The sequence below is a fragment of the Priapulus caudatus genome, unplaced genomic scaffold (genome assembly GCF_000485595.1).
Source record: "Priapulus caudatus unplaced genomic scaffold, Priapulus_caudatus-5.0.1 Scaffold615, whole genome shotgun sequence".
Classification (NCBI taxonomy): domain Eukaryota; kingdom Metazoa; phylum Priapulida; class Priapulimorpha; order Priapulimorphida; family Priapulidae; genus Priapulus; species Priapulus caudatus.
In genome coordinates this window covers 102,304-122,520 of record NW_014577676.1, presented here as the reverse complement: position 1 = coordinate 122,520, position 20,217 = coordinate 102,304, and the positions used below count along the sequence as shown (strand labels likewise).

Below are 20,217 nucleotides of genomic sequence, written 5' to 3'. Positions count from 1 at the left end.
CTGTGCTGTGCATCGAATAAAAGATCTGTATCCTGAGAAAGCCTGCTGTTCGCCTCATGCAAGACTATGTACATTTCGCTTGTTACGTTGGGGTGTTGCTATCCCACGGGCGTGGAGGGAGGTCACGTGATAACGTTGACGATGACGTTCAAAACGTTAACACTAACGGTAACCATCACTCCAACACCGCCAACACTAACACTCACACTAAATATATATGTGTCGCCGCGCTATATATAGGCATTGTGATCCACAAAAATTAATCTATGGTGTGGGGACAGATATCATGATGCAAAAACCCTAACCCTAACCCTAATCCTAACCCTAACCGTAACCCTAATCCTAATCCTAACCCTAACCCTAATCCTAACCCTAACCCTAACCCTAACCCTAACCCTGACCCTAACCCTAATCCTAACCCTAACCCTAACCCTAACCCTAACCCTAACCCTAACCCTGACCCTAACCCTAATCCTAACACTATCCCAACACTAGTGCTGCCACATTGCGGTCACCTCCCTCCACGCCCGTGGAATAGCATTACCCAATTAGTTTCGTACTCACGCGCATGTTCCTTTGTTTCTTCGCAGTCGAGGCGACGACCATCATGATGTTGCTAGGCAACCTGAACGCCTGCACGAACCCGTGGCTCTATCTGTTCTTCAGCGGTAACCTCGTGCCGGGAATCGCGCAGCTGTGCCGACGCGGTAGACGCGCCAACGCCGCGCCGCCAGGGGGCGTTACGCGCACCCGCACCGTCTCCTCACACCTGTCCGACTGCAGCGCCGCGGTGGCGGGCCGCGCAACTAGCCGCACGCGGCGAGCGAGGGTCGACAACAACAAGCCGAGGGCGGAGGACGCGGCGGGAGTCTACAGCTGCGAAGACGGTCTGCTGAAGGAAGATTTGTTTGAGCCGACCGCCGGGGAGCGCGAAGGGAGACTGCCGCCGGCGTCGTGCGAGGAGGAGGAGGACGAACCGGAAGCGGCACTTGGAGAGACGGACGTCCGGTCGCAGCAGCAGACGACTTCCGGTCTGCTGCTAATCGAGCTGCGTGTCGGCGACTCTGCGCACGAGTCGTAGCGCTACCTGGATGCCGCCGAAGTAAGTGTATACGGGACCGCCGCCCGCCGACTGCATTCCCCCGTCACAGCACCCAGCGGCCGCCGCTGCGCCATCTGGAGGCATTTATTGCCAACATAAGCAGCGAAGAACTGCAACTCGCAACCTCCTAACTCGTAGCTTGGCGCCGTGAGCGTCAGTTTACTAGTCGTAATCAACTTTGGCGTGCATGCACATTGCACACGCGGTACGACAGACGGTGAACGAGATTTATATTCCCGGCCGCTCGGCAGCGCGTTGCTTATTAGATAGAGCGACTAATTCTGAATTTATCGCCACGCTGCTTAGAGCTGCATCATCGCACCGTCGATAATGATGTGACGCGATGGCCGTGTTTGTCCGTCGGCTCTTTGTGTGTGTGTGTGTGTGTGTGTGTGTGTGTGTGTGTGTGTGTGTGTGTGTGTGTGTGTGTGTGTGTGTGTGTGCCGCTGCCGGCGCCGCCGCGCTCGGCAGAGACGAGCAGCTCGCCAAGGTCGAGATCTGCGTTCTGGCGGCCATCTTTCTTCTCGCCGTCGTCGGTAACGCGTGCGTGCTGGCGGCGCTGCGTCGCCGGCCGACGCTGTCGCGCATGCATTACTTCATGCTGCACCTGAGCGTCGCCGACCTGGTCGTCGCCTTCTTCAACGTGCTGCCGCAGCTCGCCTGGGACGTCACCTACCGCTTCCAGGGCGGCAACGACCTCTGCAAGTTCGTCAAGTTTGCGCAGGTGTTCGGCATGTTTCTCTCCACCTACGTGCTGCTTGTGATGGCAGCCGACCGCTGGGCGGTCATCTGCCGGCCGCTGGTCAGCATGATGTGGACGCCGCGCATGGCGCATGCGCGCGTCGCAGCCGCCTGGCTGCTCTCCGGCGTTCTCTCCTTACCACAGCTCTTCCTCTTCTCCTACCGCGACGTGAGCGGCGGAGGAGGAGGAGAGGGTGGAGGGGGCGGAGGAGGAGGAGGAGTGGAGAGGGACTGCATCGTGAGGTTTCGTCTGCCGACGACGAAGCTCGCCTACGTGCTGTGGACGTGCTGCGTCATGTTCGTGCTGCCGACGCTGCTGCTCGCCGTCATGTACACGTGGATCTGCGTCGTCGTCTGGGGCCGCTTCCACGCGACGCTGCTGCCGTCCGCCGCAGCGCCCCCGCCGCCGTCTCCCTCCGGTGCGTCGCCTAGAACGGAGAGCCGCGATAACAGCAGAGGGAGTGCGCGCACGTGCCGGCACGGCGGTAAGCAGGAGCACAGTAACAGCAGCGGGAGTGCGTCCGCTTGTCGGCACGGCGTTACCCACAACAGTAACAACAGGAGGGGTGCTTCCGCGAGTGAGAGCAGAGGGGGCGCTTGCGCGTGCCGGCACGGCGATAACGAGAAGAACAGTAACGACAGAAGTGGTGCATCCGTGTGCCGGCACGGCGGTAACGCGATGAACAGTAACGACAGAAAAGGTGCATCCACGTGCCGGCACGGCGGTCACCAAGAGAACAGTACCGATAGAGAAGGCGCGTCCGCGTGCCGGCATGGCGGTAACGAGGAGAACAGTAACAGCAGGGGGAGTGCGTCCGCGTGCCGGCACGGCGGTAGGGACCGGCTGTCGCGCGCCAAGGTGAAGACGGTGAAGATGACTTTGGCCGTCGTGCTGTGTTTTGTCGTCTGCTGGACGCCGTTCTTCCTCACGACGCTCTGGTTCGTCGTCGACGAGCGTCACGCCGTGAAGACGCTCACAGGTAAGTTCTGGTTCCGATGGTCGCCATCTTTGGTGGTCGCCATCTTTAGGGGCCGCCATCTTTGAGAGTTGACATCTTTAGTGGTTGCTATTTTCGTTGGCCGCCATCTTTGATGGTTGCTATCTTTGGTGTTCTCTATCTTTGATGGTCGCAATCTTTGGTGGTCGCCATCTTTGGTGGTCGCCATCACTGATGGAAGCCATCTTTGCTGGTCGTCATTTTTGGTAGTTGACATCTTTGCTGGTCGTCATTTTTGGTAGTTGACATCTTTGCTGGTCGCCATCTTTGGTGGTTGCAATCGTTGGTGGTTGCATTCTTTGGTGGTTGCAAACTTTGGTGGTCGCCATATTTGGTGGCTGGCAGCTTTGATGGTTGCAATCTTTGGTGGTCGCCACATTTGGTGGCTGGCAGCTTTGATGGCTCCCGTCTTTCTATTGACAAAAACTAACTAATGTGCACGCTTTTGCTTCCGGCGATCAGCCTTGATTATCTTTGTGCATTTAGAACTACAGTAGCATAATGAACACATTTCCGATGTTAGTGATCCCGCCACCACGTTTGCTGGCTGATACAGTTGTATCAACTACGGTCAGCTAATGGGGTTAGCCGCTAGCTTTGTCAGCAGGTGGCGCAGCGGGAGTTAGAGGTGTTACAACGATTGCGCAATCAACCGGTCAGTTGGAAAGATACAGGAATCACGAATAGCCGATCGTATCGTCATAGCGATATAACCAAGTTAAAAAGCCTTCGTAAAGTCTGCAGCGATCACTTCAGAGAGGCTGACTATACTAGCACACTTTTAAGTAAGTGTAATATCAAAACCCACTCACACACGCACGCATGCACGTACATGTAGCCTATGACCAACGCCGGGCACGGGCACGGCAGACGACGCGACGCACTTTCGCACGGCCACGCACGGCAGACTGTGTACGTGCACACGGCACGCACGCACGCACACGACGTGAACGCGCACACCACCGCACGCAACGCATATATATTGTCAGCGGCGAATATAGTGTGGTGTACGACAGTAGGGGCTCTTCTGCAGGTCATACATATACGTACATACATACATGAATCTCAATAAACATATTACATAACTCCTCAGCACACACAAAGAAATAAACAGCCCACTTCTCATATGCACACTAATATCACAGTGAATCTCAATAAACATATTACATAACTCCATCAACCACACACAAAAGAATAAACACCCACTTCCCCCACTCTATCCGGGTGTGCATCTGGTACGCGGATAATCTTCACCTCTGCAGATGTGCTGCCCTCCAGCGGCAACTGTTTCTAGCGGCTAACCCCATTGCTGGAGAGCACTAAAACTGCTCGAGAATTCCTGCCTTGTCTTGGCTGTTGTTAAAGACGCTTTGTAGGGGCGATCCGGTTATTAGCTGTCCGAGAAAAATGAAATGTTTGTGACGAACAAAAAAACGTTTTCGAATGCGTTCCTCTATTCCCCCCCGTCGTAGAGATAGAAAAACGTGCGAACCATCGCAAAACGCGACATCAAACATGGCCGCTCAGCGACTGGGTAGTATGGGGATTCTTATAAGAAAATATATATTCACACCGCCTTTATCGCGGCCCGTCTCTCCACATTGTACATGCATGTACATATTGCGTGTTGGCCGACGTAATATAAAATAAAATCCCGCTGTTCGGTACCGCACCACAATGACAAACACATAGCGGCCCATTGTAGCTATGACCCTGCTTTCACGGGCTGCCGCCTTTTATCCTATTCGAGCGGGCCGTGCAGCGAGAGTGTGCTTACGCGTCGTCCCTGCTCGAGTGTATGGCATGTGTGACGTGCTGAGTTTTATAATTTGCGTAATTGTTATATGTCGCGGTCTATACGCAGTGCGCTGTTATTTCATTATGCAAATCCCCAATCACAGTAATTTCACTGCGAAACGCTGAGAATTGCTCAGAAAGGTCCGATTTCATTACTGATATGTGTGCGTGCGCGTGCATGCGTAAATACATGTGTGTATGTGTATGTGTATGTGTATGTGTATGTGTATGTGTGTGTGTGTGTGTGTGTGTGGTGTGTGTGTGTGTGTGTGTGTGTGGTGTGTGTGTGTGTTGTGTGTGTGTGTGTCTGTGTGTGTGTGTGTGCGTATATTTTCATCAGTCAAGAAGACGGAACGTACGTGGGCAATTGTATGAGCCGTGAATGCCGTACAAAACGTCTATGGAAAGCTGTGATAGCGTGTGAAATATTGCGAAAGTTTCGCACGACGCTTATGGTGGCGGTCAATCACGTAGGAAATATTTGATAAGTAGACAGATTGGCGACATTGCGCGAAAGCCAACGGGAAGCTTAGTTGTAACGAAAACTTGCCATGTGAAAGACGCGTGCTTGATATATTATGCAAAATCACACACGAACAATCGATGTAGATAAAAAATACAAATTCATAGACGCGTAGAGGCTGTTGACAATTTTTAGTACATCTCTCTTCCTCGGGCTTTCAGCTGACAGCCTGAGAAAGAGCTCGCTGATTAAAATTTAAAACACCCTTTACCTATTTTTGAATTGGCTTATATATATGAAGAGCTTATTTGCCAAAAATTTGGAAAAATGAGAGAAAACGACAAAAACATTATTTGACAATCATTTACATTGCTTTCAGCATTGGTTAAAATGTGTAGATGGATATAGACTATTTTGGCAGCATTACAACTAAATATATTTATGATGGTTCTTTTAAGCATCGATGTAGGCTGTTTTTTTTAAAGAAAAAATACTCTACACGACGTATCTATGTTCACACACTTACATTCGGTGGTGTAAACTCATTTTAAAAATGTGCATAGGCAGTTTGCAAATAAGCTCTTCATATATATATATATATTATATACTATATATATATATATATATATATACATATATATATATGTCTGTATGTGCGTGCGTGCGTTCGTGCGCCGCGTGTGTGTATGAGACACGGAAGCCGTAAGAAAACGCGCGACACATTAAAGCGATCATTGCGACGTGTATGTTGTTTTCAAGCGTTTTTTAGTGTTTTATTCTCACTCTCATGATGCCTACCGTTGTGTGCTTGAGTAACCAGTAATGTGTTTGAAATAACATAAAATGTCTTAGAACGCATGCCAGAAGACAAAATCATCGCACGATACAATTTGGCGTTCTCTGTGATTTTCAGCTGTCATGGCTCGCGACTATCTCGCGGTAGCGCGAGACGTCAACAAGGGTACAGAAATGCCAAAATTGCACCGGAGATATTTTTGGTCAGATGGAACACAGAGGTGCCATAGTACGTAATACAAACAAGGTGTAAGTTGTAACCTCATAAATATTAGTCTCAAAAGTCCTAGAGACTATAACGAAGACGGAGAGAGAAGTGGATCAAATTCTCGTTGCGTAGCGCAGCGAGAATACTTATCAACACACAAATAGATGCCCCTTCGTTTTAAATTTGTTCGCTTGTTTGAGACGCCATTTGTGATTTTTGAAGTCCTGACTCGAAAAAATGTATTGCTGGTATGATGTGGTCAAATCAATTTTTCTATGCTATAACTGCTAAAATATTGGTGTTTTGAAGTGTTGGTGAAATCAGTAATATTTCGCTGTCAGGTGAGACTGTATTCAGCTATATTTAGTTTGTTTCTGAGCAAAATTCTCGCAATGAGATCGTTTTAATTAAACTGCGATAATGATAGTAGGAGGGAGAAGGAATGTAATAAGGGCGTAGCTTGACGCGTGCAGCTAAGTCGCGATGTACGTGCATGCGAGCGGGGCTGCTCTGCACGCACGCGTGCACGAACGTCACGTACACGTCACGCGCACATGCACGCGAGCGCGCAGCAACACGCGTGACTAAACGTAAAGACGCGCCCGGCAGACGCTTTTAAATACGCTATACGCGCGCGCGTCGATTCGAATTCGGCAAATCCTATTACGCGGCGCGGAAATCCGCCGTCACTCCCAGCAACTGCTTTATACGTCAGCGCGCACGCCAAACGCACGGCGTCAGCAGCTGCGGCCGCTTGAACGTCGGCTGGAGTGGCCACGGCGCCCGACGAGAAGCTGTCCGACTTCATCTCGCTGATCGGGATGAGAGCTCCGGTCGCCGACGCCGCCGACGTCGTTGGCTCGCTGCCAATTCCGAGTTTCAGTCGCGTACGATTCTTCCTCGTGTGTAATTTGTCGCTGATCGAATAGCACGAGGCGGGTGACAGTGTTTTGTGTGTGTGTGTGTGTGTGTGTGTGTGTGTGTTGTGTGGTGTGTGTGTGTGTGTGCGTGTGTGCGTGTGTGCGTATGTGTACGCGCGTGAGTGTGCGCGCGCGTGTGTGGGACATCGTGGGAGCGGGTGCAGGTCTTGACGCTAGCACGGAGGGGGATGGTGACTAGCCACGACTGACGGTGGGAGCGTGGCGTGTGGTGAGTGACTGCAAGCGGCGATGATAGCCACGGTGACCGCTGCGGCGGCAGCCAGCAGACGACGGCGGGCTGATACGGTAATGTACGCGCGCTAAATCTGGCTTCACGTCGCGCCGTGCCACGCTCGGCAGACGAGATTCGGCGGAAATGTTTGCGGCCGGGCGTGTGTGTGCGGGGCGACAATATTAGCTCTATGGCATGACGCTAATCCATATAAACAAAGAAAGAGAGAGAGAGAGAGAGAGACAGTGCGCGAGAGAGTGAGTGAAACAGAGCAAGAAAGCAGGATTGAGAGAGAGAAGAGAAAGAGAGAGAGAGAGAGAGAGAGAGAGAGAGAGAAGAGAGACGAGAGGCAGAGAGAGAGAGAGAGAGAGAGGAGCTAGAGACGGGGGAAGATGAAGGGAGATGGGAAAGAGAGGGAGAGAACGATGGAATGAGAGACAGTGTGTGTTGTGTGTGTGTGTGTGTGTGTGTGTGTGTGGTGGTGTTTGTTTGCTGTGTGTGTGTGTGTTGCTGTGGTGTGTTTGTGTGGTGTCGTGTGGTGTGTGTGTGTGTGTGTGTGTGTGTGTGTGTGTGTGTGTGCTGTGTGTGTGAGGAAGAGAGGAAGAGGAAGAAAATAGGAGAAAGAGAAAGAGAGGAGAATAGAAGCGACGAGAGAGACGACGAGAGAGAGAAGAGAGAGAGAGAGAGAGAAGAGAGAGAGACGAGAGGAGAGAGATAGAGAGTGATGTGAGAGCAAGAAGGAAAGCGGCACCCGTGCTAACAACTGTTTATATACCTAAAGCCGTCCATATATTCGACAGTAATCGCGATAGAGGGGGCGCTATCGCCGCGCGTAGATACTGGCGACGCCGGCGGTTATGCGCGTGCTGTCTGAGACCTAGGTACGTTCTATTGCTACTATACTGCTGCTGGCTGCTGCTGCTGGCTACTACTACTACTACTACTCTACTATACTACTACTAGCTACATACTACTACTAACTTACTCATAACTACTACTCTGATTACTACTACGACTACCTGCTACTACCTGCTGGCTCCGGCTGCTGGCTGCTGGGCCTGCTGCTCCCCTACTAACTACTTATTCTGCTGGCTTGCTTAGCTGCTGATACTGCTGCCGCTACTGCTGATGGCTGCTGCTGCTGCTGGCTGCTGCTGCTGCTGCTGCTGCTGCACTGCTACTGCTACTCCGCTGCTGCTGCTGCTGCTAGCTGCACTGTTGTTGTTGCTGGGCTGCTGGCTTGCTTATTACTACTAACTAAGCTACTACTACTACGTACTACTACTCGCTACTATACTACGGCTGCTGCTGCTGGCTGCTGCTGCGCTGCCTGGGCGGCTGCTACTACTATTAATTACCTATGTTGCTGCTGCTTGCTATACTACTACCACTACTACTACTGAACTACTCACTACTACTGACTAACCTACTACTACTAACTACTAAGTACTACTACTCTACACTACTACGCTACTACTACTGCTGCTCGCTATTATACTACTACCACCTACTACTACTGCACTGACTACTACTACTACTACTGTACTTACTACTACTTACTAGCTACTAAAAAGAAAGCCAAACTACTACTACTACTACTACTACTACTACTACTACTATAAGTACTACTGCTGTTAGTTTTTTTTTTTTAGGTTTTCTGGTGCTTCGCTGCTACTAAAGCTACTACTGCAGATCGTTGCTTGCTCGCTTGCTGCTGTACTGCTCGCTGCCTACTGCTGCTACTGCTGCTGCTGCTGCTACTGAGCTGCTGCTACTGAACCAGATGTTGCTGCTGCACGCGGCTGCCTACTCGCTGCTGCTCTGCTGCTGCTGCTGCGTGCGCTTCCCTGCGTGCGTCAGTGGCGGCAGACAGCCGAGAGGACCGGCTTGACAGTGGCTGCACGTAACTCTGTTCAATCGTTCAGGCGATTGTTCTCAGTCATCGGCGAGTAGTATTGCTACGACGCCGTCATGCGACGGCAAACAGGCACAGTAGTCGAAGCAGCAGCCGCAGCAACAAGTAATAATAATAATAATAATAATAATAATCATGGTAGTAGTAGTAGTAGTAGTAGTAGTAGTAGTAGTAGTAGTAATAGTAGCGCAGTAGTAGCAGTAGTAGTAGTAAGTAGTAGTGTAGTAGTAGTAGGTGAGTAGTGGTAAGTAGTACTAGCAGCACAGCAGTAGTAGTAGTTGTAGTAGTAGTAGTCAGTAGTAGTAGTAGTCAGTAGTAGTAGTAGTAGTAGTTAGTAGTTAGTAGCTAGTACGTGAGTAGTAAGTTAGTGTAGTCAGTAATAAGCAGCGCCGCAACATAGGAAAATAATAGTTAGTAGCAGGCCGCAGCAGCAAGCAGCAGCAGCAGCGCAGCAGCAGTAAGTAGTAGTAGTAGTAGTGTAAGTAGTCAGTAGTAGTAGTAGTGAGTATAGTATCGTAGTAAGTTACGTAGTAGTAGTATGTAGTAGTAGTAGTAGTAGTAGTAGTCCAGCTGAGTAGTAGTAGCTCAGTAGTACTTAAGTAGTAGTAGTCGCTAGTAGTAGTAAGTAGTAGCCTATAGTAGTAAGTAGTAGCTAGTAGTAGTAGTAGTAGTTAGTAGTATTAGTAAGTAGCTAGTAGTAGTTAGTATCCATAGCCATCAATCTTTCTTGTAATCGCGTGGTCGCAGCTTTCAGCCGGAATAACCTTAAATTAAAGGTCGCCACATGAGTCGATTAGGCCGTGGAAACGTGAAAACAACAGTCGTTAACCGCTACGTGCGGTTAACAGTCGTTAACCGCTACGCTGCGCTGACGGTGCATTACCGCGTATTGCTTCCCCTCGCACGCACGCGCGCACACACGCACGCTTGCACGCACACACACACACACACACACACACACACACACACACACACACACACACGCACGTGGGGAATCTTTGTAACGCGAACAGCGGCATAATTTAGGTCATAATTTATGTATTCAAACTTCATTTACATGAGAGTTAGTATGCTGCGCTGTATCTTGATGGGTATCTCGAGTTTTCTGACAACGTAGTAGAATGAAAGACACTCATCTTAGAATTAATAAACGTCCTGACAATGGCCTCCCCCCACCCCACACACACTTGCGCGTATGCAGAATGCAACGGTAACGCGCATGTGCGCTCGCTGTGCGACCAATCAGAGCGTAGGTCGTATGGTCGAAGTAACACGCACATCGCAGTCGCATGGATATATTATACATACAACCACGTTTGATACAACTTACTGTTACTATTCCAATTTATTATTACATATATACATACAACATTTAGACTGGCTACTCGTATTTTTCTTTAGAAAAAACGACCAGAAACACGTATTGGAACACGGCATCTTAACTAGCCACAGAGTCCCTGTCGATTGATCTATAGTCTAATGTCAGCATGTAGGTATAGCATCTATATAGAGGGAGAACATCTCGCGAGCGGGAAAGAACGATACTCCACCTTCAACAGCGCTGATGCGACAAACTGTAATTATGTAGCGATGCAAATTCCTGCGAGTGAAATTTAATACCGAAATGTAGGAATGTAGAGGACAAGCGACAGTGGCACACGCGCGGTAGAGAACTTAGTTTGAGAGGCGATGATTATAAAATCGTCTTACTGCACATTGAATAATTGACACCATAAGGCTATGGGTATTGGTAACCCTTGGGAAGACATATGGTGTGATTAGTTTTAGAGGGCCACGGGAGGCATTAGTATTGGAGAGCACGCATATAGTGCGGCCAATATAATTAGCCATTGTCACGAGACAGTGGAAGCAACGCCTGCAGATACGAAATAACCAGGAATACCTGGCCGCCAGCCAGGAACCGGAAAGTTGGATTTGGACACGTTCCAAAATGACATAAGAGTGACCACGATCACTTGAGCGATCAATGTTCGAAGACCAACCAATAGGACAGATAGGCGAGAGGGCCGGCGTGTAAGGGAGAACACGTGTCCACCGAAAAGCCACGCCCGATACATATAAGGGAGAAGCCGAAGAGGAGAAAGGAAACGGGGTGGGGGTGGATAGAAGTGATGTAGGCGAGGCGAGAGATGTGAAGGGGGAGATACGACTAGCTATTGTAACTGTGCTGTGCATCGAATAAAAGATCTGTATCCTGAGAAAGCCTGCATGCTGTTCGCCTCATGCAAGACTATGTACATTTCGCTCGTTACGATTAGGCTTGGTGTGTTGCCTATCCACGGGGTTGGAGGGAGGTAACGTAATAACGTGAGATGCGTTAAAACGTTAACACTAACGCGTAACCATCACTCCAACACCGCCAACACTAACACTACGCACTAAATATATGATGTTGTCGCCGCGCTATATATAGGCATTGTGATCACAAAAATTAATCTATGGTGTGGGGACAGATATCATGATGGCAAAACCCTAACCCTAACCCTAATCCTAACCACCGTAACCTAATCTATCCTAACCTAACCCTAATCCTAACTACCCTAACCTACCCTAACCTGACCTACCTAATCCTAACATATCCAACACTAGTTGTGCCACACTTGCGGTCACTCCCACACGCCGTGGGATAGGCATTACCAATTAGTTTCGCTACTCACGCGCATGTTCCTTTGTTTCTTCGCAGTCGAGCGACGACCATCATGATGTTGGCTAGGCAACCTGAACGCCTGCACGAACCGTGGTCTATCTGTTCTTCAGCGGCAACCTCGTGCCGGGGATCGCACAGCTGTGCGGACGCGGTAGACGCGCAACGCCGCGCCGCCAGGGGGCGTTACGCGCACCGCGCACGTCTCCTCACACCTGTCCGACTGCAGCGCCGCGGTGGCGGGCCGCGCAACTAGCGCACGCGCGAGCGAGGGTCGCAACAACAAGCCGAGGGCGGAGGACGCGGCGGGAGTCTACAGCTGCGAAGACGGTCTGGCTGAAGGAAGATTTTGTTTGAGGGCCGCGCCGGGAGCGCGAAGGGAGACTGCCGCCGGCGTCGTGCGAGAGGAGGAGACGAACGAGAGCGGCACTTGGAGAGACGGACGTCCGGTCGCAGCAGCAGACGACTTCCGGTCTGCTGCTAATCGAGCTGCGTGTCGGCGACTCTGCGCACGAGTCGTAGCGCTACTGGATGCCGCGCCGAAGTAAGTGTATTACGGACCGCCGCCGCCGACTGCATTCCGCCGTCACAGCACCCAGCGGCCGCCGCTGCGCCATCTGGAGGCATTTATTGCACATGACAGCGAAGAACTGCAACTCGCAACTCCTAACTGTAGCATTGGCGCCGTGCTAGGTCACGTTTACGAGCCGTAATCAGCTGTTGGCGTTGCTCATGCACAATGCCGCACACGCGGTACGACAGGGGGGGGGGGGGGGGGGTTTCGGGGGGCTCCTGGGGGTGGGGGCGGGCTTCGGTTGCCGTGGGTTGGTGGGGGGGCGGGAGGGGCCGCAGGGTGGGGGGGGGGGTCGGGGGGCGCGGGGGGGGGTCGGTGAACGCAGATTTATCATTTCGGCCGCTCGGCCAGCGCGTTGCTTTACCTCTAAGTAGCAGGACTAATTCTGACTTTATCTCCGCATACGCTGACCAGCTTCCCCGTGTGCATTAATGCAGCTGCCCCATCTACCTCTGCATCCCCATCGATAATGAATGTCAGACGCCCTGGCTTGTGTTCTCGCTCGTCGCCGCTCCTCTTTGTTGTTGCTTCACGCTCGCATGGCTTCTATGCAAAGTGCGCATGCGCACTAAACGCATCCTATTCATTATATTTTTTCGCAGGTCGTCGTATTTGACTCATATATTCATATATTCGCAAAGGTCAGAAATTGTCTCGCACACTCAAAGAGAGCTGTATGGTCGGGGCTCGGGAGCGCACCGCGAAGGGCGGCAGCGCTAGTGTGGGTGTGTGTGGGTTGTGTGTGTGGGTGTGCGCGTGTGGCTGTGTGATGTGTGCTTTGAGATAGGCTTGCTCGTGTGTGGTGATGGTGTGTGTGTGTGAGATCGCAATTGCTCGCATGTGTGTGAGAGTAGTGTGATAGTTTCTCGGTCGCGGCTGTGACTGACTATGTTTGGGTGTGTGTTTTGGTTTGTGTAGCTGTTTCAGCGCGCGTGCGTCGCATTATGGGTCTTTTAATGTTTTGGTGTGATGTGTTCGCCAGCGCGTTGCGTGTGTGTGGTGCGTGTCATGTGTGTGGGTGGTGTACTGGTGATAGTGCGCGCGCGCCGCCAGCTGTGCGTGCGTGATGTGTGTGAGTTGGTTGGTGTCTCTGCATGTGAATAAGATTATGTGTTGCTAGTTAAGTCGGCAGTTCTCGGGCCCTTGGCGTCTTCTGCTTTTCTCCACATTTCATTTATCTAACTTATATCTCACTTTTGTCTTATCATGATAAGTTGGCGAAGTCGTCACATCGACATTTCGCAAGTCACAAAACTAACATTCAGGACTCTTAATCTATTGCCTGGATAAGATCACTCCGCTATCGGCTGAGATATAGTTAGTGTAGATGAGCGCATAAAGTAAATTTTAGAGTTCGACTTTGTGTGGTGTGTGCTGTTGTGCTGTCGTGCGTGCGTGCGTGCGTGCGTGCGTGCGTGCGTGCGCCCTTCGTTGCTCATCACACAATCCCTACTTATGTTATCGCTATCTTAGTTAATATATGTAGTAATTATACCAACTATGTATGTATAGCATGTGTGTGCGTGGGTTGATGTTGTTAGTATCATATAAGTCCATAATAGAAAATTCTATTCAATTCTATTCTTTTCTCTCTATTAGTACTCTCCCCCCCCTTGTACAGGCCTACGGCTATTATTATTTTGCCCCTCCCCAATGGATTCCTATTCATTCTCTGATAGTTATTTGTTAGTTGTTAAGTATGTATGTGACACGTGCGTGGCGTTGCGTGCGTCTGTGTTGTGCGTTCGCACGTTCCTGTATGCTTGCGTGCGTGCGTGCATGTTTTCATGAAGCGCCATTAGTGATCCATCATTGCCATACAATTACCTGGCGAGCACACGGCGCACCCTTCACTGCCTCAATACGCAAACAATCGCTAACTCAATCCACCTTCGTTTACGTAGCTGATATTTACTCGTGCTGAATGTAGACGGGCTCCCGCGTCCATACGTAACAAACGCGCCCAATACTTACACCCAATCCATGCAATCCTCTATTCTGAACGCCGGGCCAGTCTATTTATCAACGATGCCCCCGTGTATCACGTGGTCTGTGATGCGCCCAGCAAAAATCCGGTGTTGGGTCGTGTGATTTTCTATTAAAGTGCGAGAAGTAGCAGATAGTATGAAATAAACGTCGTTGTCGTGATAACGATTCTCAAATCGGTTGCTGTTTATTCTCTCTCAAATCAGTGTTCAATCTTCATACGCTCAGCCTAAATTACGCAGTTGCGAAACTGAAGGACGTCCATTCACAGTGAATTTGGCGGTGCTCGACGTATTGCATTATTTCGCGGATACGCGGTGCTTTTAGAAGCTCAGTTGTCACAATCGTAAATACGCTGACCAGGTTAGCTTATTCATACGCCAAGAGTGGGTATTTCTCCGCCGTAATTCGATTGCCACGTCACTAGATGAAGCAAGCGACAGCGTATTATTCTACGTGGAGGCTACGCGAACACACGAAGGGTAGCATTTCGATCTAATTAATGTTGCAGTAGCGGAAGCCGTCTAATTATGCATTACGTCAACTAGCCAGTGCAACGAGACGCATATTTGATTATTGCTCACTTAGTTACTCAGACAGAAGAGCGTGCATATTTGCTCCGTCTCAGCAACAGCGACGACAGTACATATTGACTACGTCACACTAGCATCAGATGAGAGCGCGTTTCCTACTACACGGGGCGGCTGTTAAATGGACGGGATACTTCTCACTGTTAAAACATTCCCCCACACAGAATCCGTTACGCTACAAAAACTTAGCTAGAGAGGATGGGGGGGCGGGGGTAATTAAAAGTATTGCACACGGCACAATGGCTGTCAAGAACCTCTTTCTCAGCGGCGACATGACATATCTTATGTATGTGATCTATCCGATCTTGGATCGCGCCCTCCCGTCTGTAGAGAACAACGACCACCACACCTGCCCGTTCCCGCTGCGTTGTCCTGTCTGTTGAATGTCCATAGCTGCGTGTCGGCGCTGTCAATCAACCTGTAATTAGCGCTGTCGCGTGTAACCATGCTCCTCGGGTGTAACCTATCTGGCACGCTCTCAGACTACCCTGTCTCCGTGTCAACCAAGCTGTCTCCCGTGTCAACCAAGCTGTCATCCGTGTCAGCCACGCTGTCACCGGTGTCAACCAAGCTGTCACCGGTGTCAGCCACGCTGCCACCGGTGTCAACCATGCTGTCACCGGTGTCAACCACGCTGTCACTGGTGTCAACCACGCTGTCACTGGTGTCAACCACGCTGTCACCGGTGTCAACCACGCAGTCACCGGTGTCAAACCACGCAGTGTGTCAACACAGCTGTCACCGTGTCAACACGCTGCCCACCGGTGTCAACAACGCTGCCACCGGTGTCACCCACGCTGTCACCGGTGTCAACCACGCTGTCACCGGTGTTAACCATGCTGTCAACAACGTTGTCACCGGTGTCAACCACGCTGTCTCCGGTGTCAATCACACTGTGACAGTGTCCACCACGCTGTCACAGCAACAACCACGCTCATCGGCATGCACTCACGCTGTCACCAGCTGTACTGATGAATAATCAGAGTTAGCACTAGCGAACTTAGTGCATGAGTAAGGTGGCAGGTGTCTGGAACTGCTCGGTAGAGGTTCCCAGGGTCTAAAAACAACAGGTAGTACGAGCCAGGTAACCCTGCCATCGGCGTCATTTCACGTATTCTAATATAAATTAGAATATCAAAGAACGTTACAACGCGAAGTATATATATATATATAGTATATATATATATATATATAATGATATATATATGTTTATATATATATTACATTACACACACAGACACACACATTATATATATATATATATATATATATATAATATATATATATATAATCATGTATATACATATAACCGACTACTGTCAGAGAAATCTTCGTGATCTCATCATGATCTGCTGCTTGTGAAGAGTGAGGACCGAACCAGTGTCCCGTTACTCTGTGTCAAAGCTGGACGTATTTACCTGTGACAGATACTGATTCACGACGTGTGCCACCGGCAATCGTGGGGCACATATCCATATGCAATATATCCATTATATAGATGTACACGTATTATATATAATACGTTACATATATACTATATATATGTATATATATATTATATATATATATATATATATATATATACATATACTGCAGTGTATATCTAATATATGTATTTATGCATAGATATGTTCAATACGGTATATACGTACAGTCACCCAACTCACACTCCACACAGCTCACTGATCAGGCAGTCCCACAGAGACGCACCTATAGATAAATGTCATAACGCGAGGTGATAATATCGAGGTGATATCACGCGATTCTCGCTTTCTGTTCGACACCATAAAAACACACGCGAGTTGTAAATTAACAGTGGTTATGATTACGGTTACAAAGTACTCTGCAAATCCATTTCCCAAATTTCAATCCACTCACGTTTACTACTTTTAGACTAATGGATTTTCAGAATATGACTTGACTGAGAGCAGGTAATGTAGGTTTTCCCCCCATGAAGCCATATCGGAAGACACCCTCCGCGAGATGGAGTTTATAGCGGTAACATACAAGCACACATCACATGTTTGAACAGGTACGCAATCGTCAAGAGTGTCGTGACATCTCAACAAACACTCGATCATTTATGAAACCCTGCCACATAATCTTCACATATACTCACACACACAGCGATCCTTCTCCGAATCATTTATCACCCACCGAATAAAACTGCACCTAGAAATGACTAGTGTCGATATCATAAATTCAAATGTGATACCCGCAAAGATCAAGGTAGGGTGTGGGTGGGGATGGGGATCGAGCACTAACAAGGAATCTCTTGGCAGTGGGTTACTCCTTACTTCACCACAACCCCGAATAGTGAGGTCTAATAATAACTTAACTACTCGTGTGTGCGTGTGTATGTGGACTGAATCACTCTTCCGTAGTGCTGGCCTCTGCCATTATGTGTAACCACCTCGTGACGATTACCATTAGTGACTACATGTTTACATATTATGACAAATTCGGGATATTTCGTTGTATCCAACATTGGATTTTTGTTGTATCTGGATTTTTGTTGTATCCAACATTGGATGTTTGTTGTATCCAACAGAAGCTGCTATATACAGGTACTCCTCGTGTAACATCATCTAATCATTCCCCAAATAGTAAAATATGCGAATTTATAAGAAATGACGCGCATCAAGTTACCGCGCCCCAAACTACATATAGTAATATATAGTAATATATAGTTAGGGTGGACTGGTAGTTCCACACATACAATAATGTACACCAGATGTACATCATGAATACATGTGTTCAATGTGTACTTTTGATATATAACGTTTAATAAACATATATAACGGAGAAATTAAACACAATTACTTAGGACGCAATTAAATCGATAAAATAATAATCAAAAGAGATTATCCACATTAAAAACAGTTATAAAAGAATTTTTTAGCTGCAGGAGTAAAAGTGGGAACGAGTAAGAACGCGAACAAGCGTCTGTCACACACGCCCACTCATGGCCCAGCACTGCTTTATAACCTAGCAGCACGAACACAACAACACTATAGATATGCTCATGGCTATATCAATTATACATATATCATTACATGTATATATATGTTGTGACATATATTTGACAGCAGTTAGGTGTTTAGATGGCTACAAAATGGCGCAAGTACCAAAGCATTGCGATAGACATTTTAACAGGCACGTTCCGCAACTATAGCAATACACACCACAGCAACACTACACGAGGAGTACCCGTATTATAAATTCAAAACCAGAGCGTTTGTTAACAATTAAGTATACCGATTCCCAGAGACCGACTACTAATCACCGATTCTATCCCACCGATGGAATAGAGGGCCTACCTGCAGCCCTTTGGTGGCGTATTCCGGTAAGAAATACAATCTAGTGACAATCTACAAAGTTTAATTGCGCCTTACCAATGGGCATGCACTAACGAACTACTAAATAAAACCCTGCAACTTGTTTATAATATACAAAATCGAACATTTTAAATCGAGTAACACCTCATGACCCTAACACGTTACTACGAATAAAACCATAACATGCGGGCGGTTAGTCAAGTAGTCAAGTCGTTCCACGATATATATAAACATGCCACGCGCAATTTAATATAGAAGCATTGTACTCTAACTTATACCCTTGCAGTCATTTTACTCGTTTACATAGATTATATGTCAAGTAGTTTATACCAGCTGTTATTATACCAGTAAATCAGACAAACTTTGCAAATCAGTTGTCATCATAGCAACCCCACACTCAATTAGCCTGAGTAGGAATCAATAACTTGAAACGAGAATCATAAGGTATAAATGTATATATATATATCAAGAGCTAATAATATAACATTCTATTCTTTTCTATTATAGACTCTTGTTAGTTGTTTGTATGTATGTGAACGTGCGTGCGTGCGTGCGTCTGTGTTGTGCGTTCGCACGTTCCTGTATGCTTGCGTGCGTGCGTGCATGTTTATGAAGCGCATTAGTGATCCATCATTGCCATAAATTACCGTGGGAGCACACGCGCACCCTTCACTGCTCATCACGCAAACAATCGCTACTCAATCCACTCGTTTACGAGCTATATCACATCGTGCTTAATGTAGACGGCTCCCGGCGCCCATACGTAACAAACGCGCCCAATACTACACCCTAATCGTGAATCCTCTTACTGAACGCCGGGCCAGTCTATTATCAACGATGCCCCGTGTATCACGTGGTCTGTGATGCGCCCCGCAACCCGGTTGGGTCGTGTGATTTTTCATTAAAGTGCGAGAGAAGCAGATAGATGGAAATAAACGCGTTGTCTTGAATAAACGAATTCTCAAACGGTCGTTTTATTTTCAACAGTGGCAATTTCATACGCTCACCTAAATACAGCAGTTGGAAACTGAACGTCATCACAGTAACTTGAGCGGGCTCGACGTATGCATTATTCGATACGGGTGTTTTAGAGAGCGGCAAAAAAATCAAATAGCCGGTTAGCTAACATACGCCAAGAGTCGGATTCTCGGCCGAATTCCGATTGCCTACGTCACTAGTAGCAGCAGTAGCAGCCGACAGCGTATATTCTACGTCACTAGCGACACACGAAGGTGCATATTCGACTACATAATTTTGCAGTAGACGGAAGCGCATATTTGCATACGTCACTAGCAGCAGACGAGAGCGCATATTTGCATACGTCACTAGCAGCAGACGAGAGCGCCTATTTGCATACGTCACTAGCAACAGACGACAGTACATATTTGACTACGTCACACTAGCATCAGATGAGAGCGCGTTCCTACTACACGGGCGGCTGTAAATGGACGGGATACTTCTACGTTAAAAACATTCCCCCACACAGATCCCGTTACGTACAAATAACTTAGCTAGAGAGGATGGGGGGGGGGTGGTAAATAAAAGTATTGCACACGCACAATGGCTGTCAAAGAAACCTCTTTCTCAGTGGGACATGACATATCTATGTATGTGATCTATCCGTCTTGGATCGCGCTCCCGTCTGTAGAGAACAACAGACCCACCACACCTGCCCGCTTCCCGCTGCGTTGTCCTGTCCTGTTGAATAGTCCATGCTGCGTGTCGGCGTGTCAATCAACCTGTAATAGCCGCTGTCGCCGTGTCAACCATGCTCTCGGGGTGTAACCTATCCTGGCACCGTCTCAACTACCCTGTCTCCCGTGTCAACCAAGCTGTCATCCGTGTCAGCCACGCTGTCATCCGTGTCAGCCACGCTGTCACCGGTGTCAACCA

The 20,217-nt window shown here is 48.6% G+C and overlaps 3 protein-coding genes across 3 annotated transcripts in view; 2 read left to right on the top strand and 1 right to left on the bottom strand.

Annotated features, from left to right (window-relative positions):
* Positions 1-1,688: 1,688 nt before the first annotated feature.
* On the top strand, positions 1,689-2,888 carry LOC106812171 (oxytocin receptor-like). Its single transcript, XM_014815990.1, has 2 exons — positions 1,689-2,012; positions 2,109-2,888. Exons 1-2 carry the CDS (start codon positions 1,689-1,691, stop codon positions 2,886-2,888), a joined length of 1,104 nt encoding a protein of 367 aa, XP_014671476.1.
* Positions 2,889-15,596: 12,708 nt separating this feature from the next.
* Positions 15,597-15,965, top strand: LOC106812170. Its single transcript, XM_014815989.1, has one exon. The coding sequence runs from the start codon at positions 15,597-15,599 to the stop codon at positions 15,963-15,965; it is 369 nt and encodes a 122-aa protein (XP_014671475.1).
* A 4,145-nt stretch (positions 15,966-20,110) lies between these two features.
* The window catches only part of LOC106812169 (oxysterol-binding protein-related protein 6-like), a 14,111-nt gene continuing 14,004 nt past the window's right edge, over positions 20,111-20,217 (bottom strand). The window contains exon 11 of the mRNA XM_014815988.1: positions 20,111-20,198. Within this exon, the coding sequence (XP_014671474.1) occupies positions 20,111-20,198 (88 nt within the window). The remainder of the gene's footprint in view (positions 20,199-20,217) is intronic.

Excerpts from the sequence above, each read along its gene's own strand:
- LOC106812171 (XM_014815990.1), top strand. The coding sequence starts at position 1,689 with ATGCATTACTTCATGCTGCACCTGAGCGTCGCCGACCTGGTCGTCGCC. Across the intron at positions 2,013-2,108 it reads TCCTCTTCTCCTACCGCGAC|CTCGCCTACGTGCTGTGGAC; the intron begins GTGAGCGGCGGA and ends CCGACGACGAAG.
- LOC106812170 (XM_014815989.1), top strand. The coding sequence starts at position 15,597 with ATGCTGTCACCGGTGTCAACCACGCTGTCACTGGTGTCAACCACGCTG.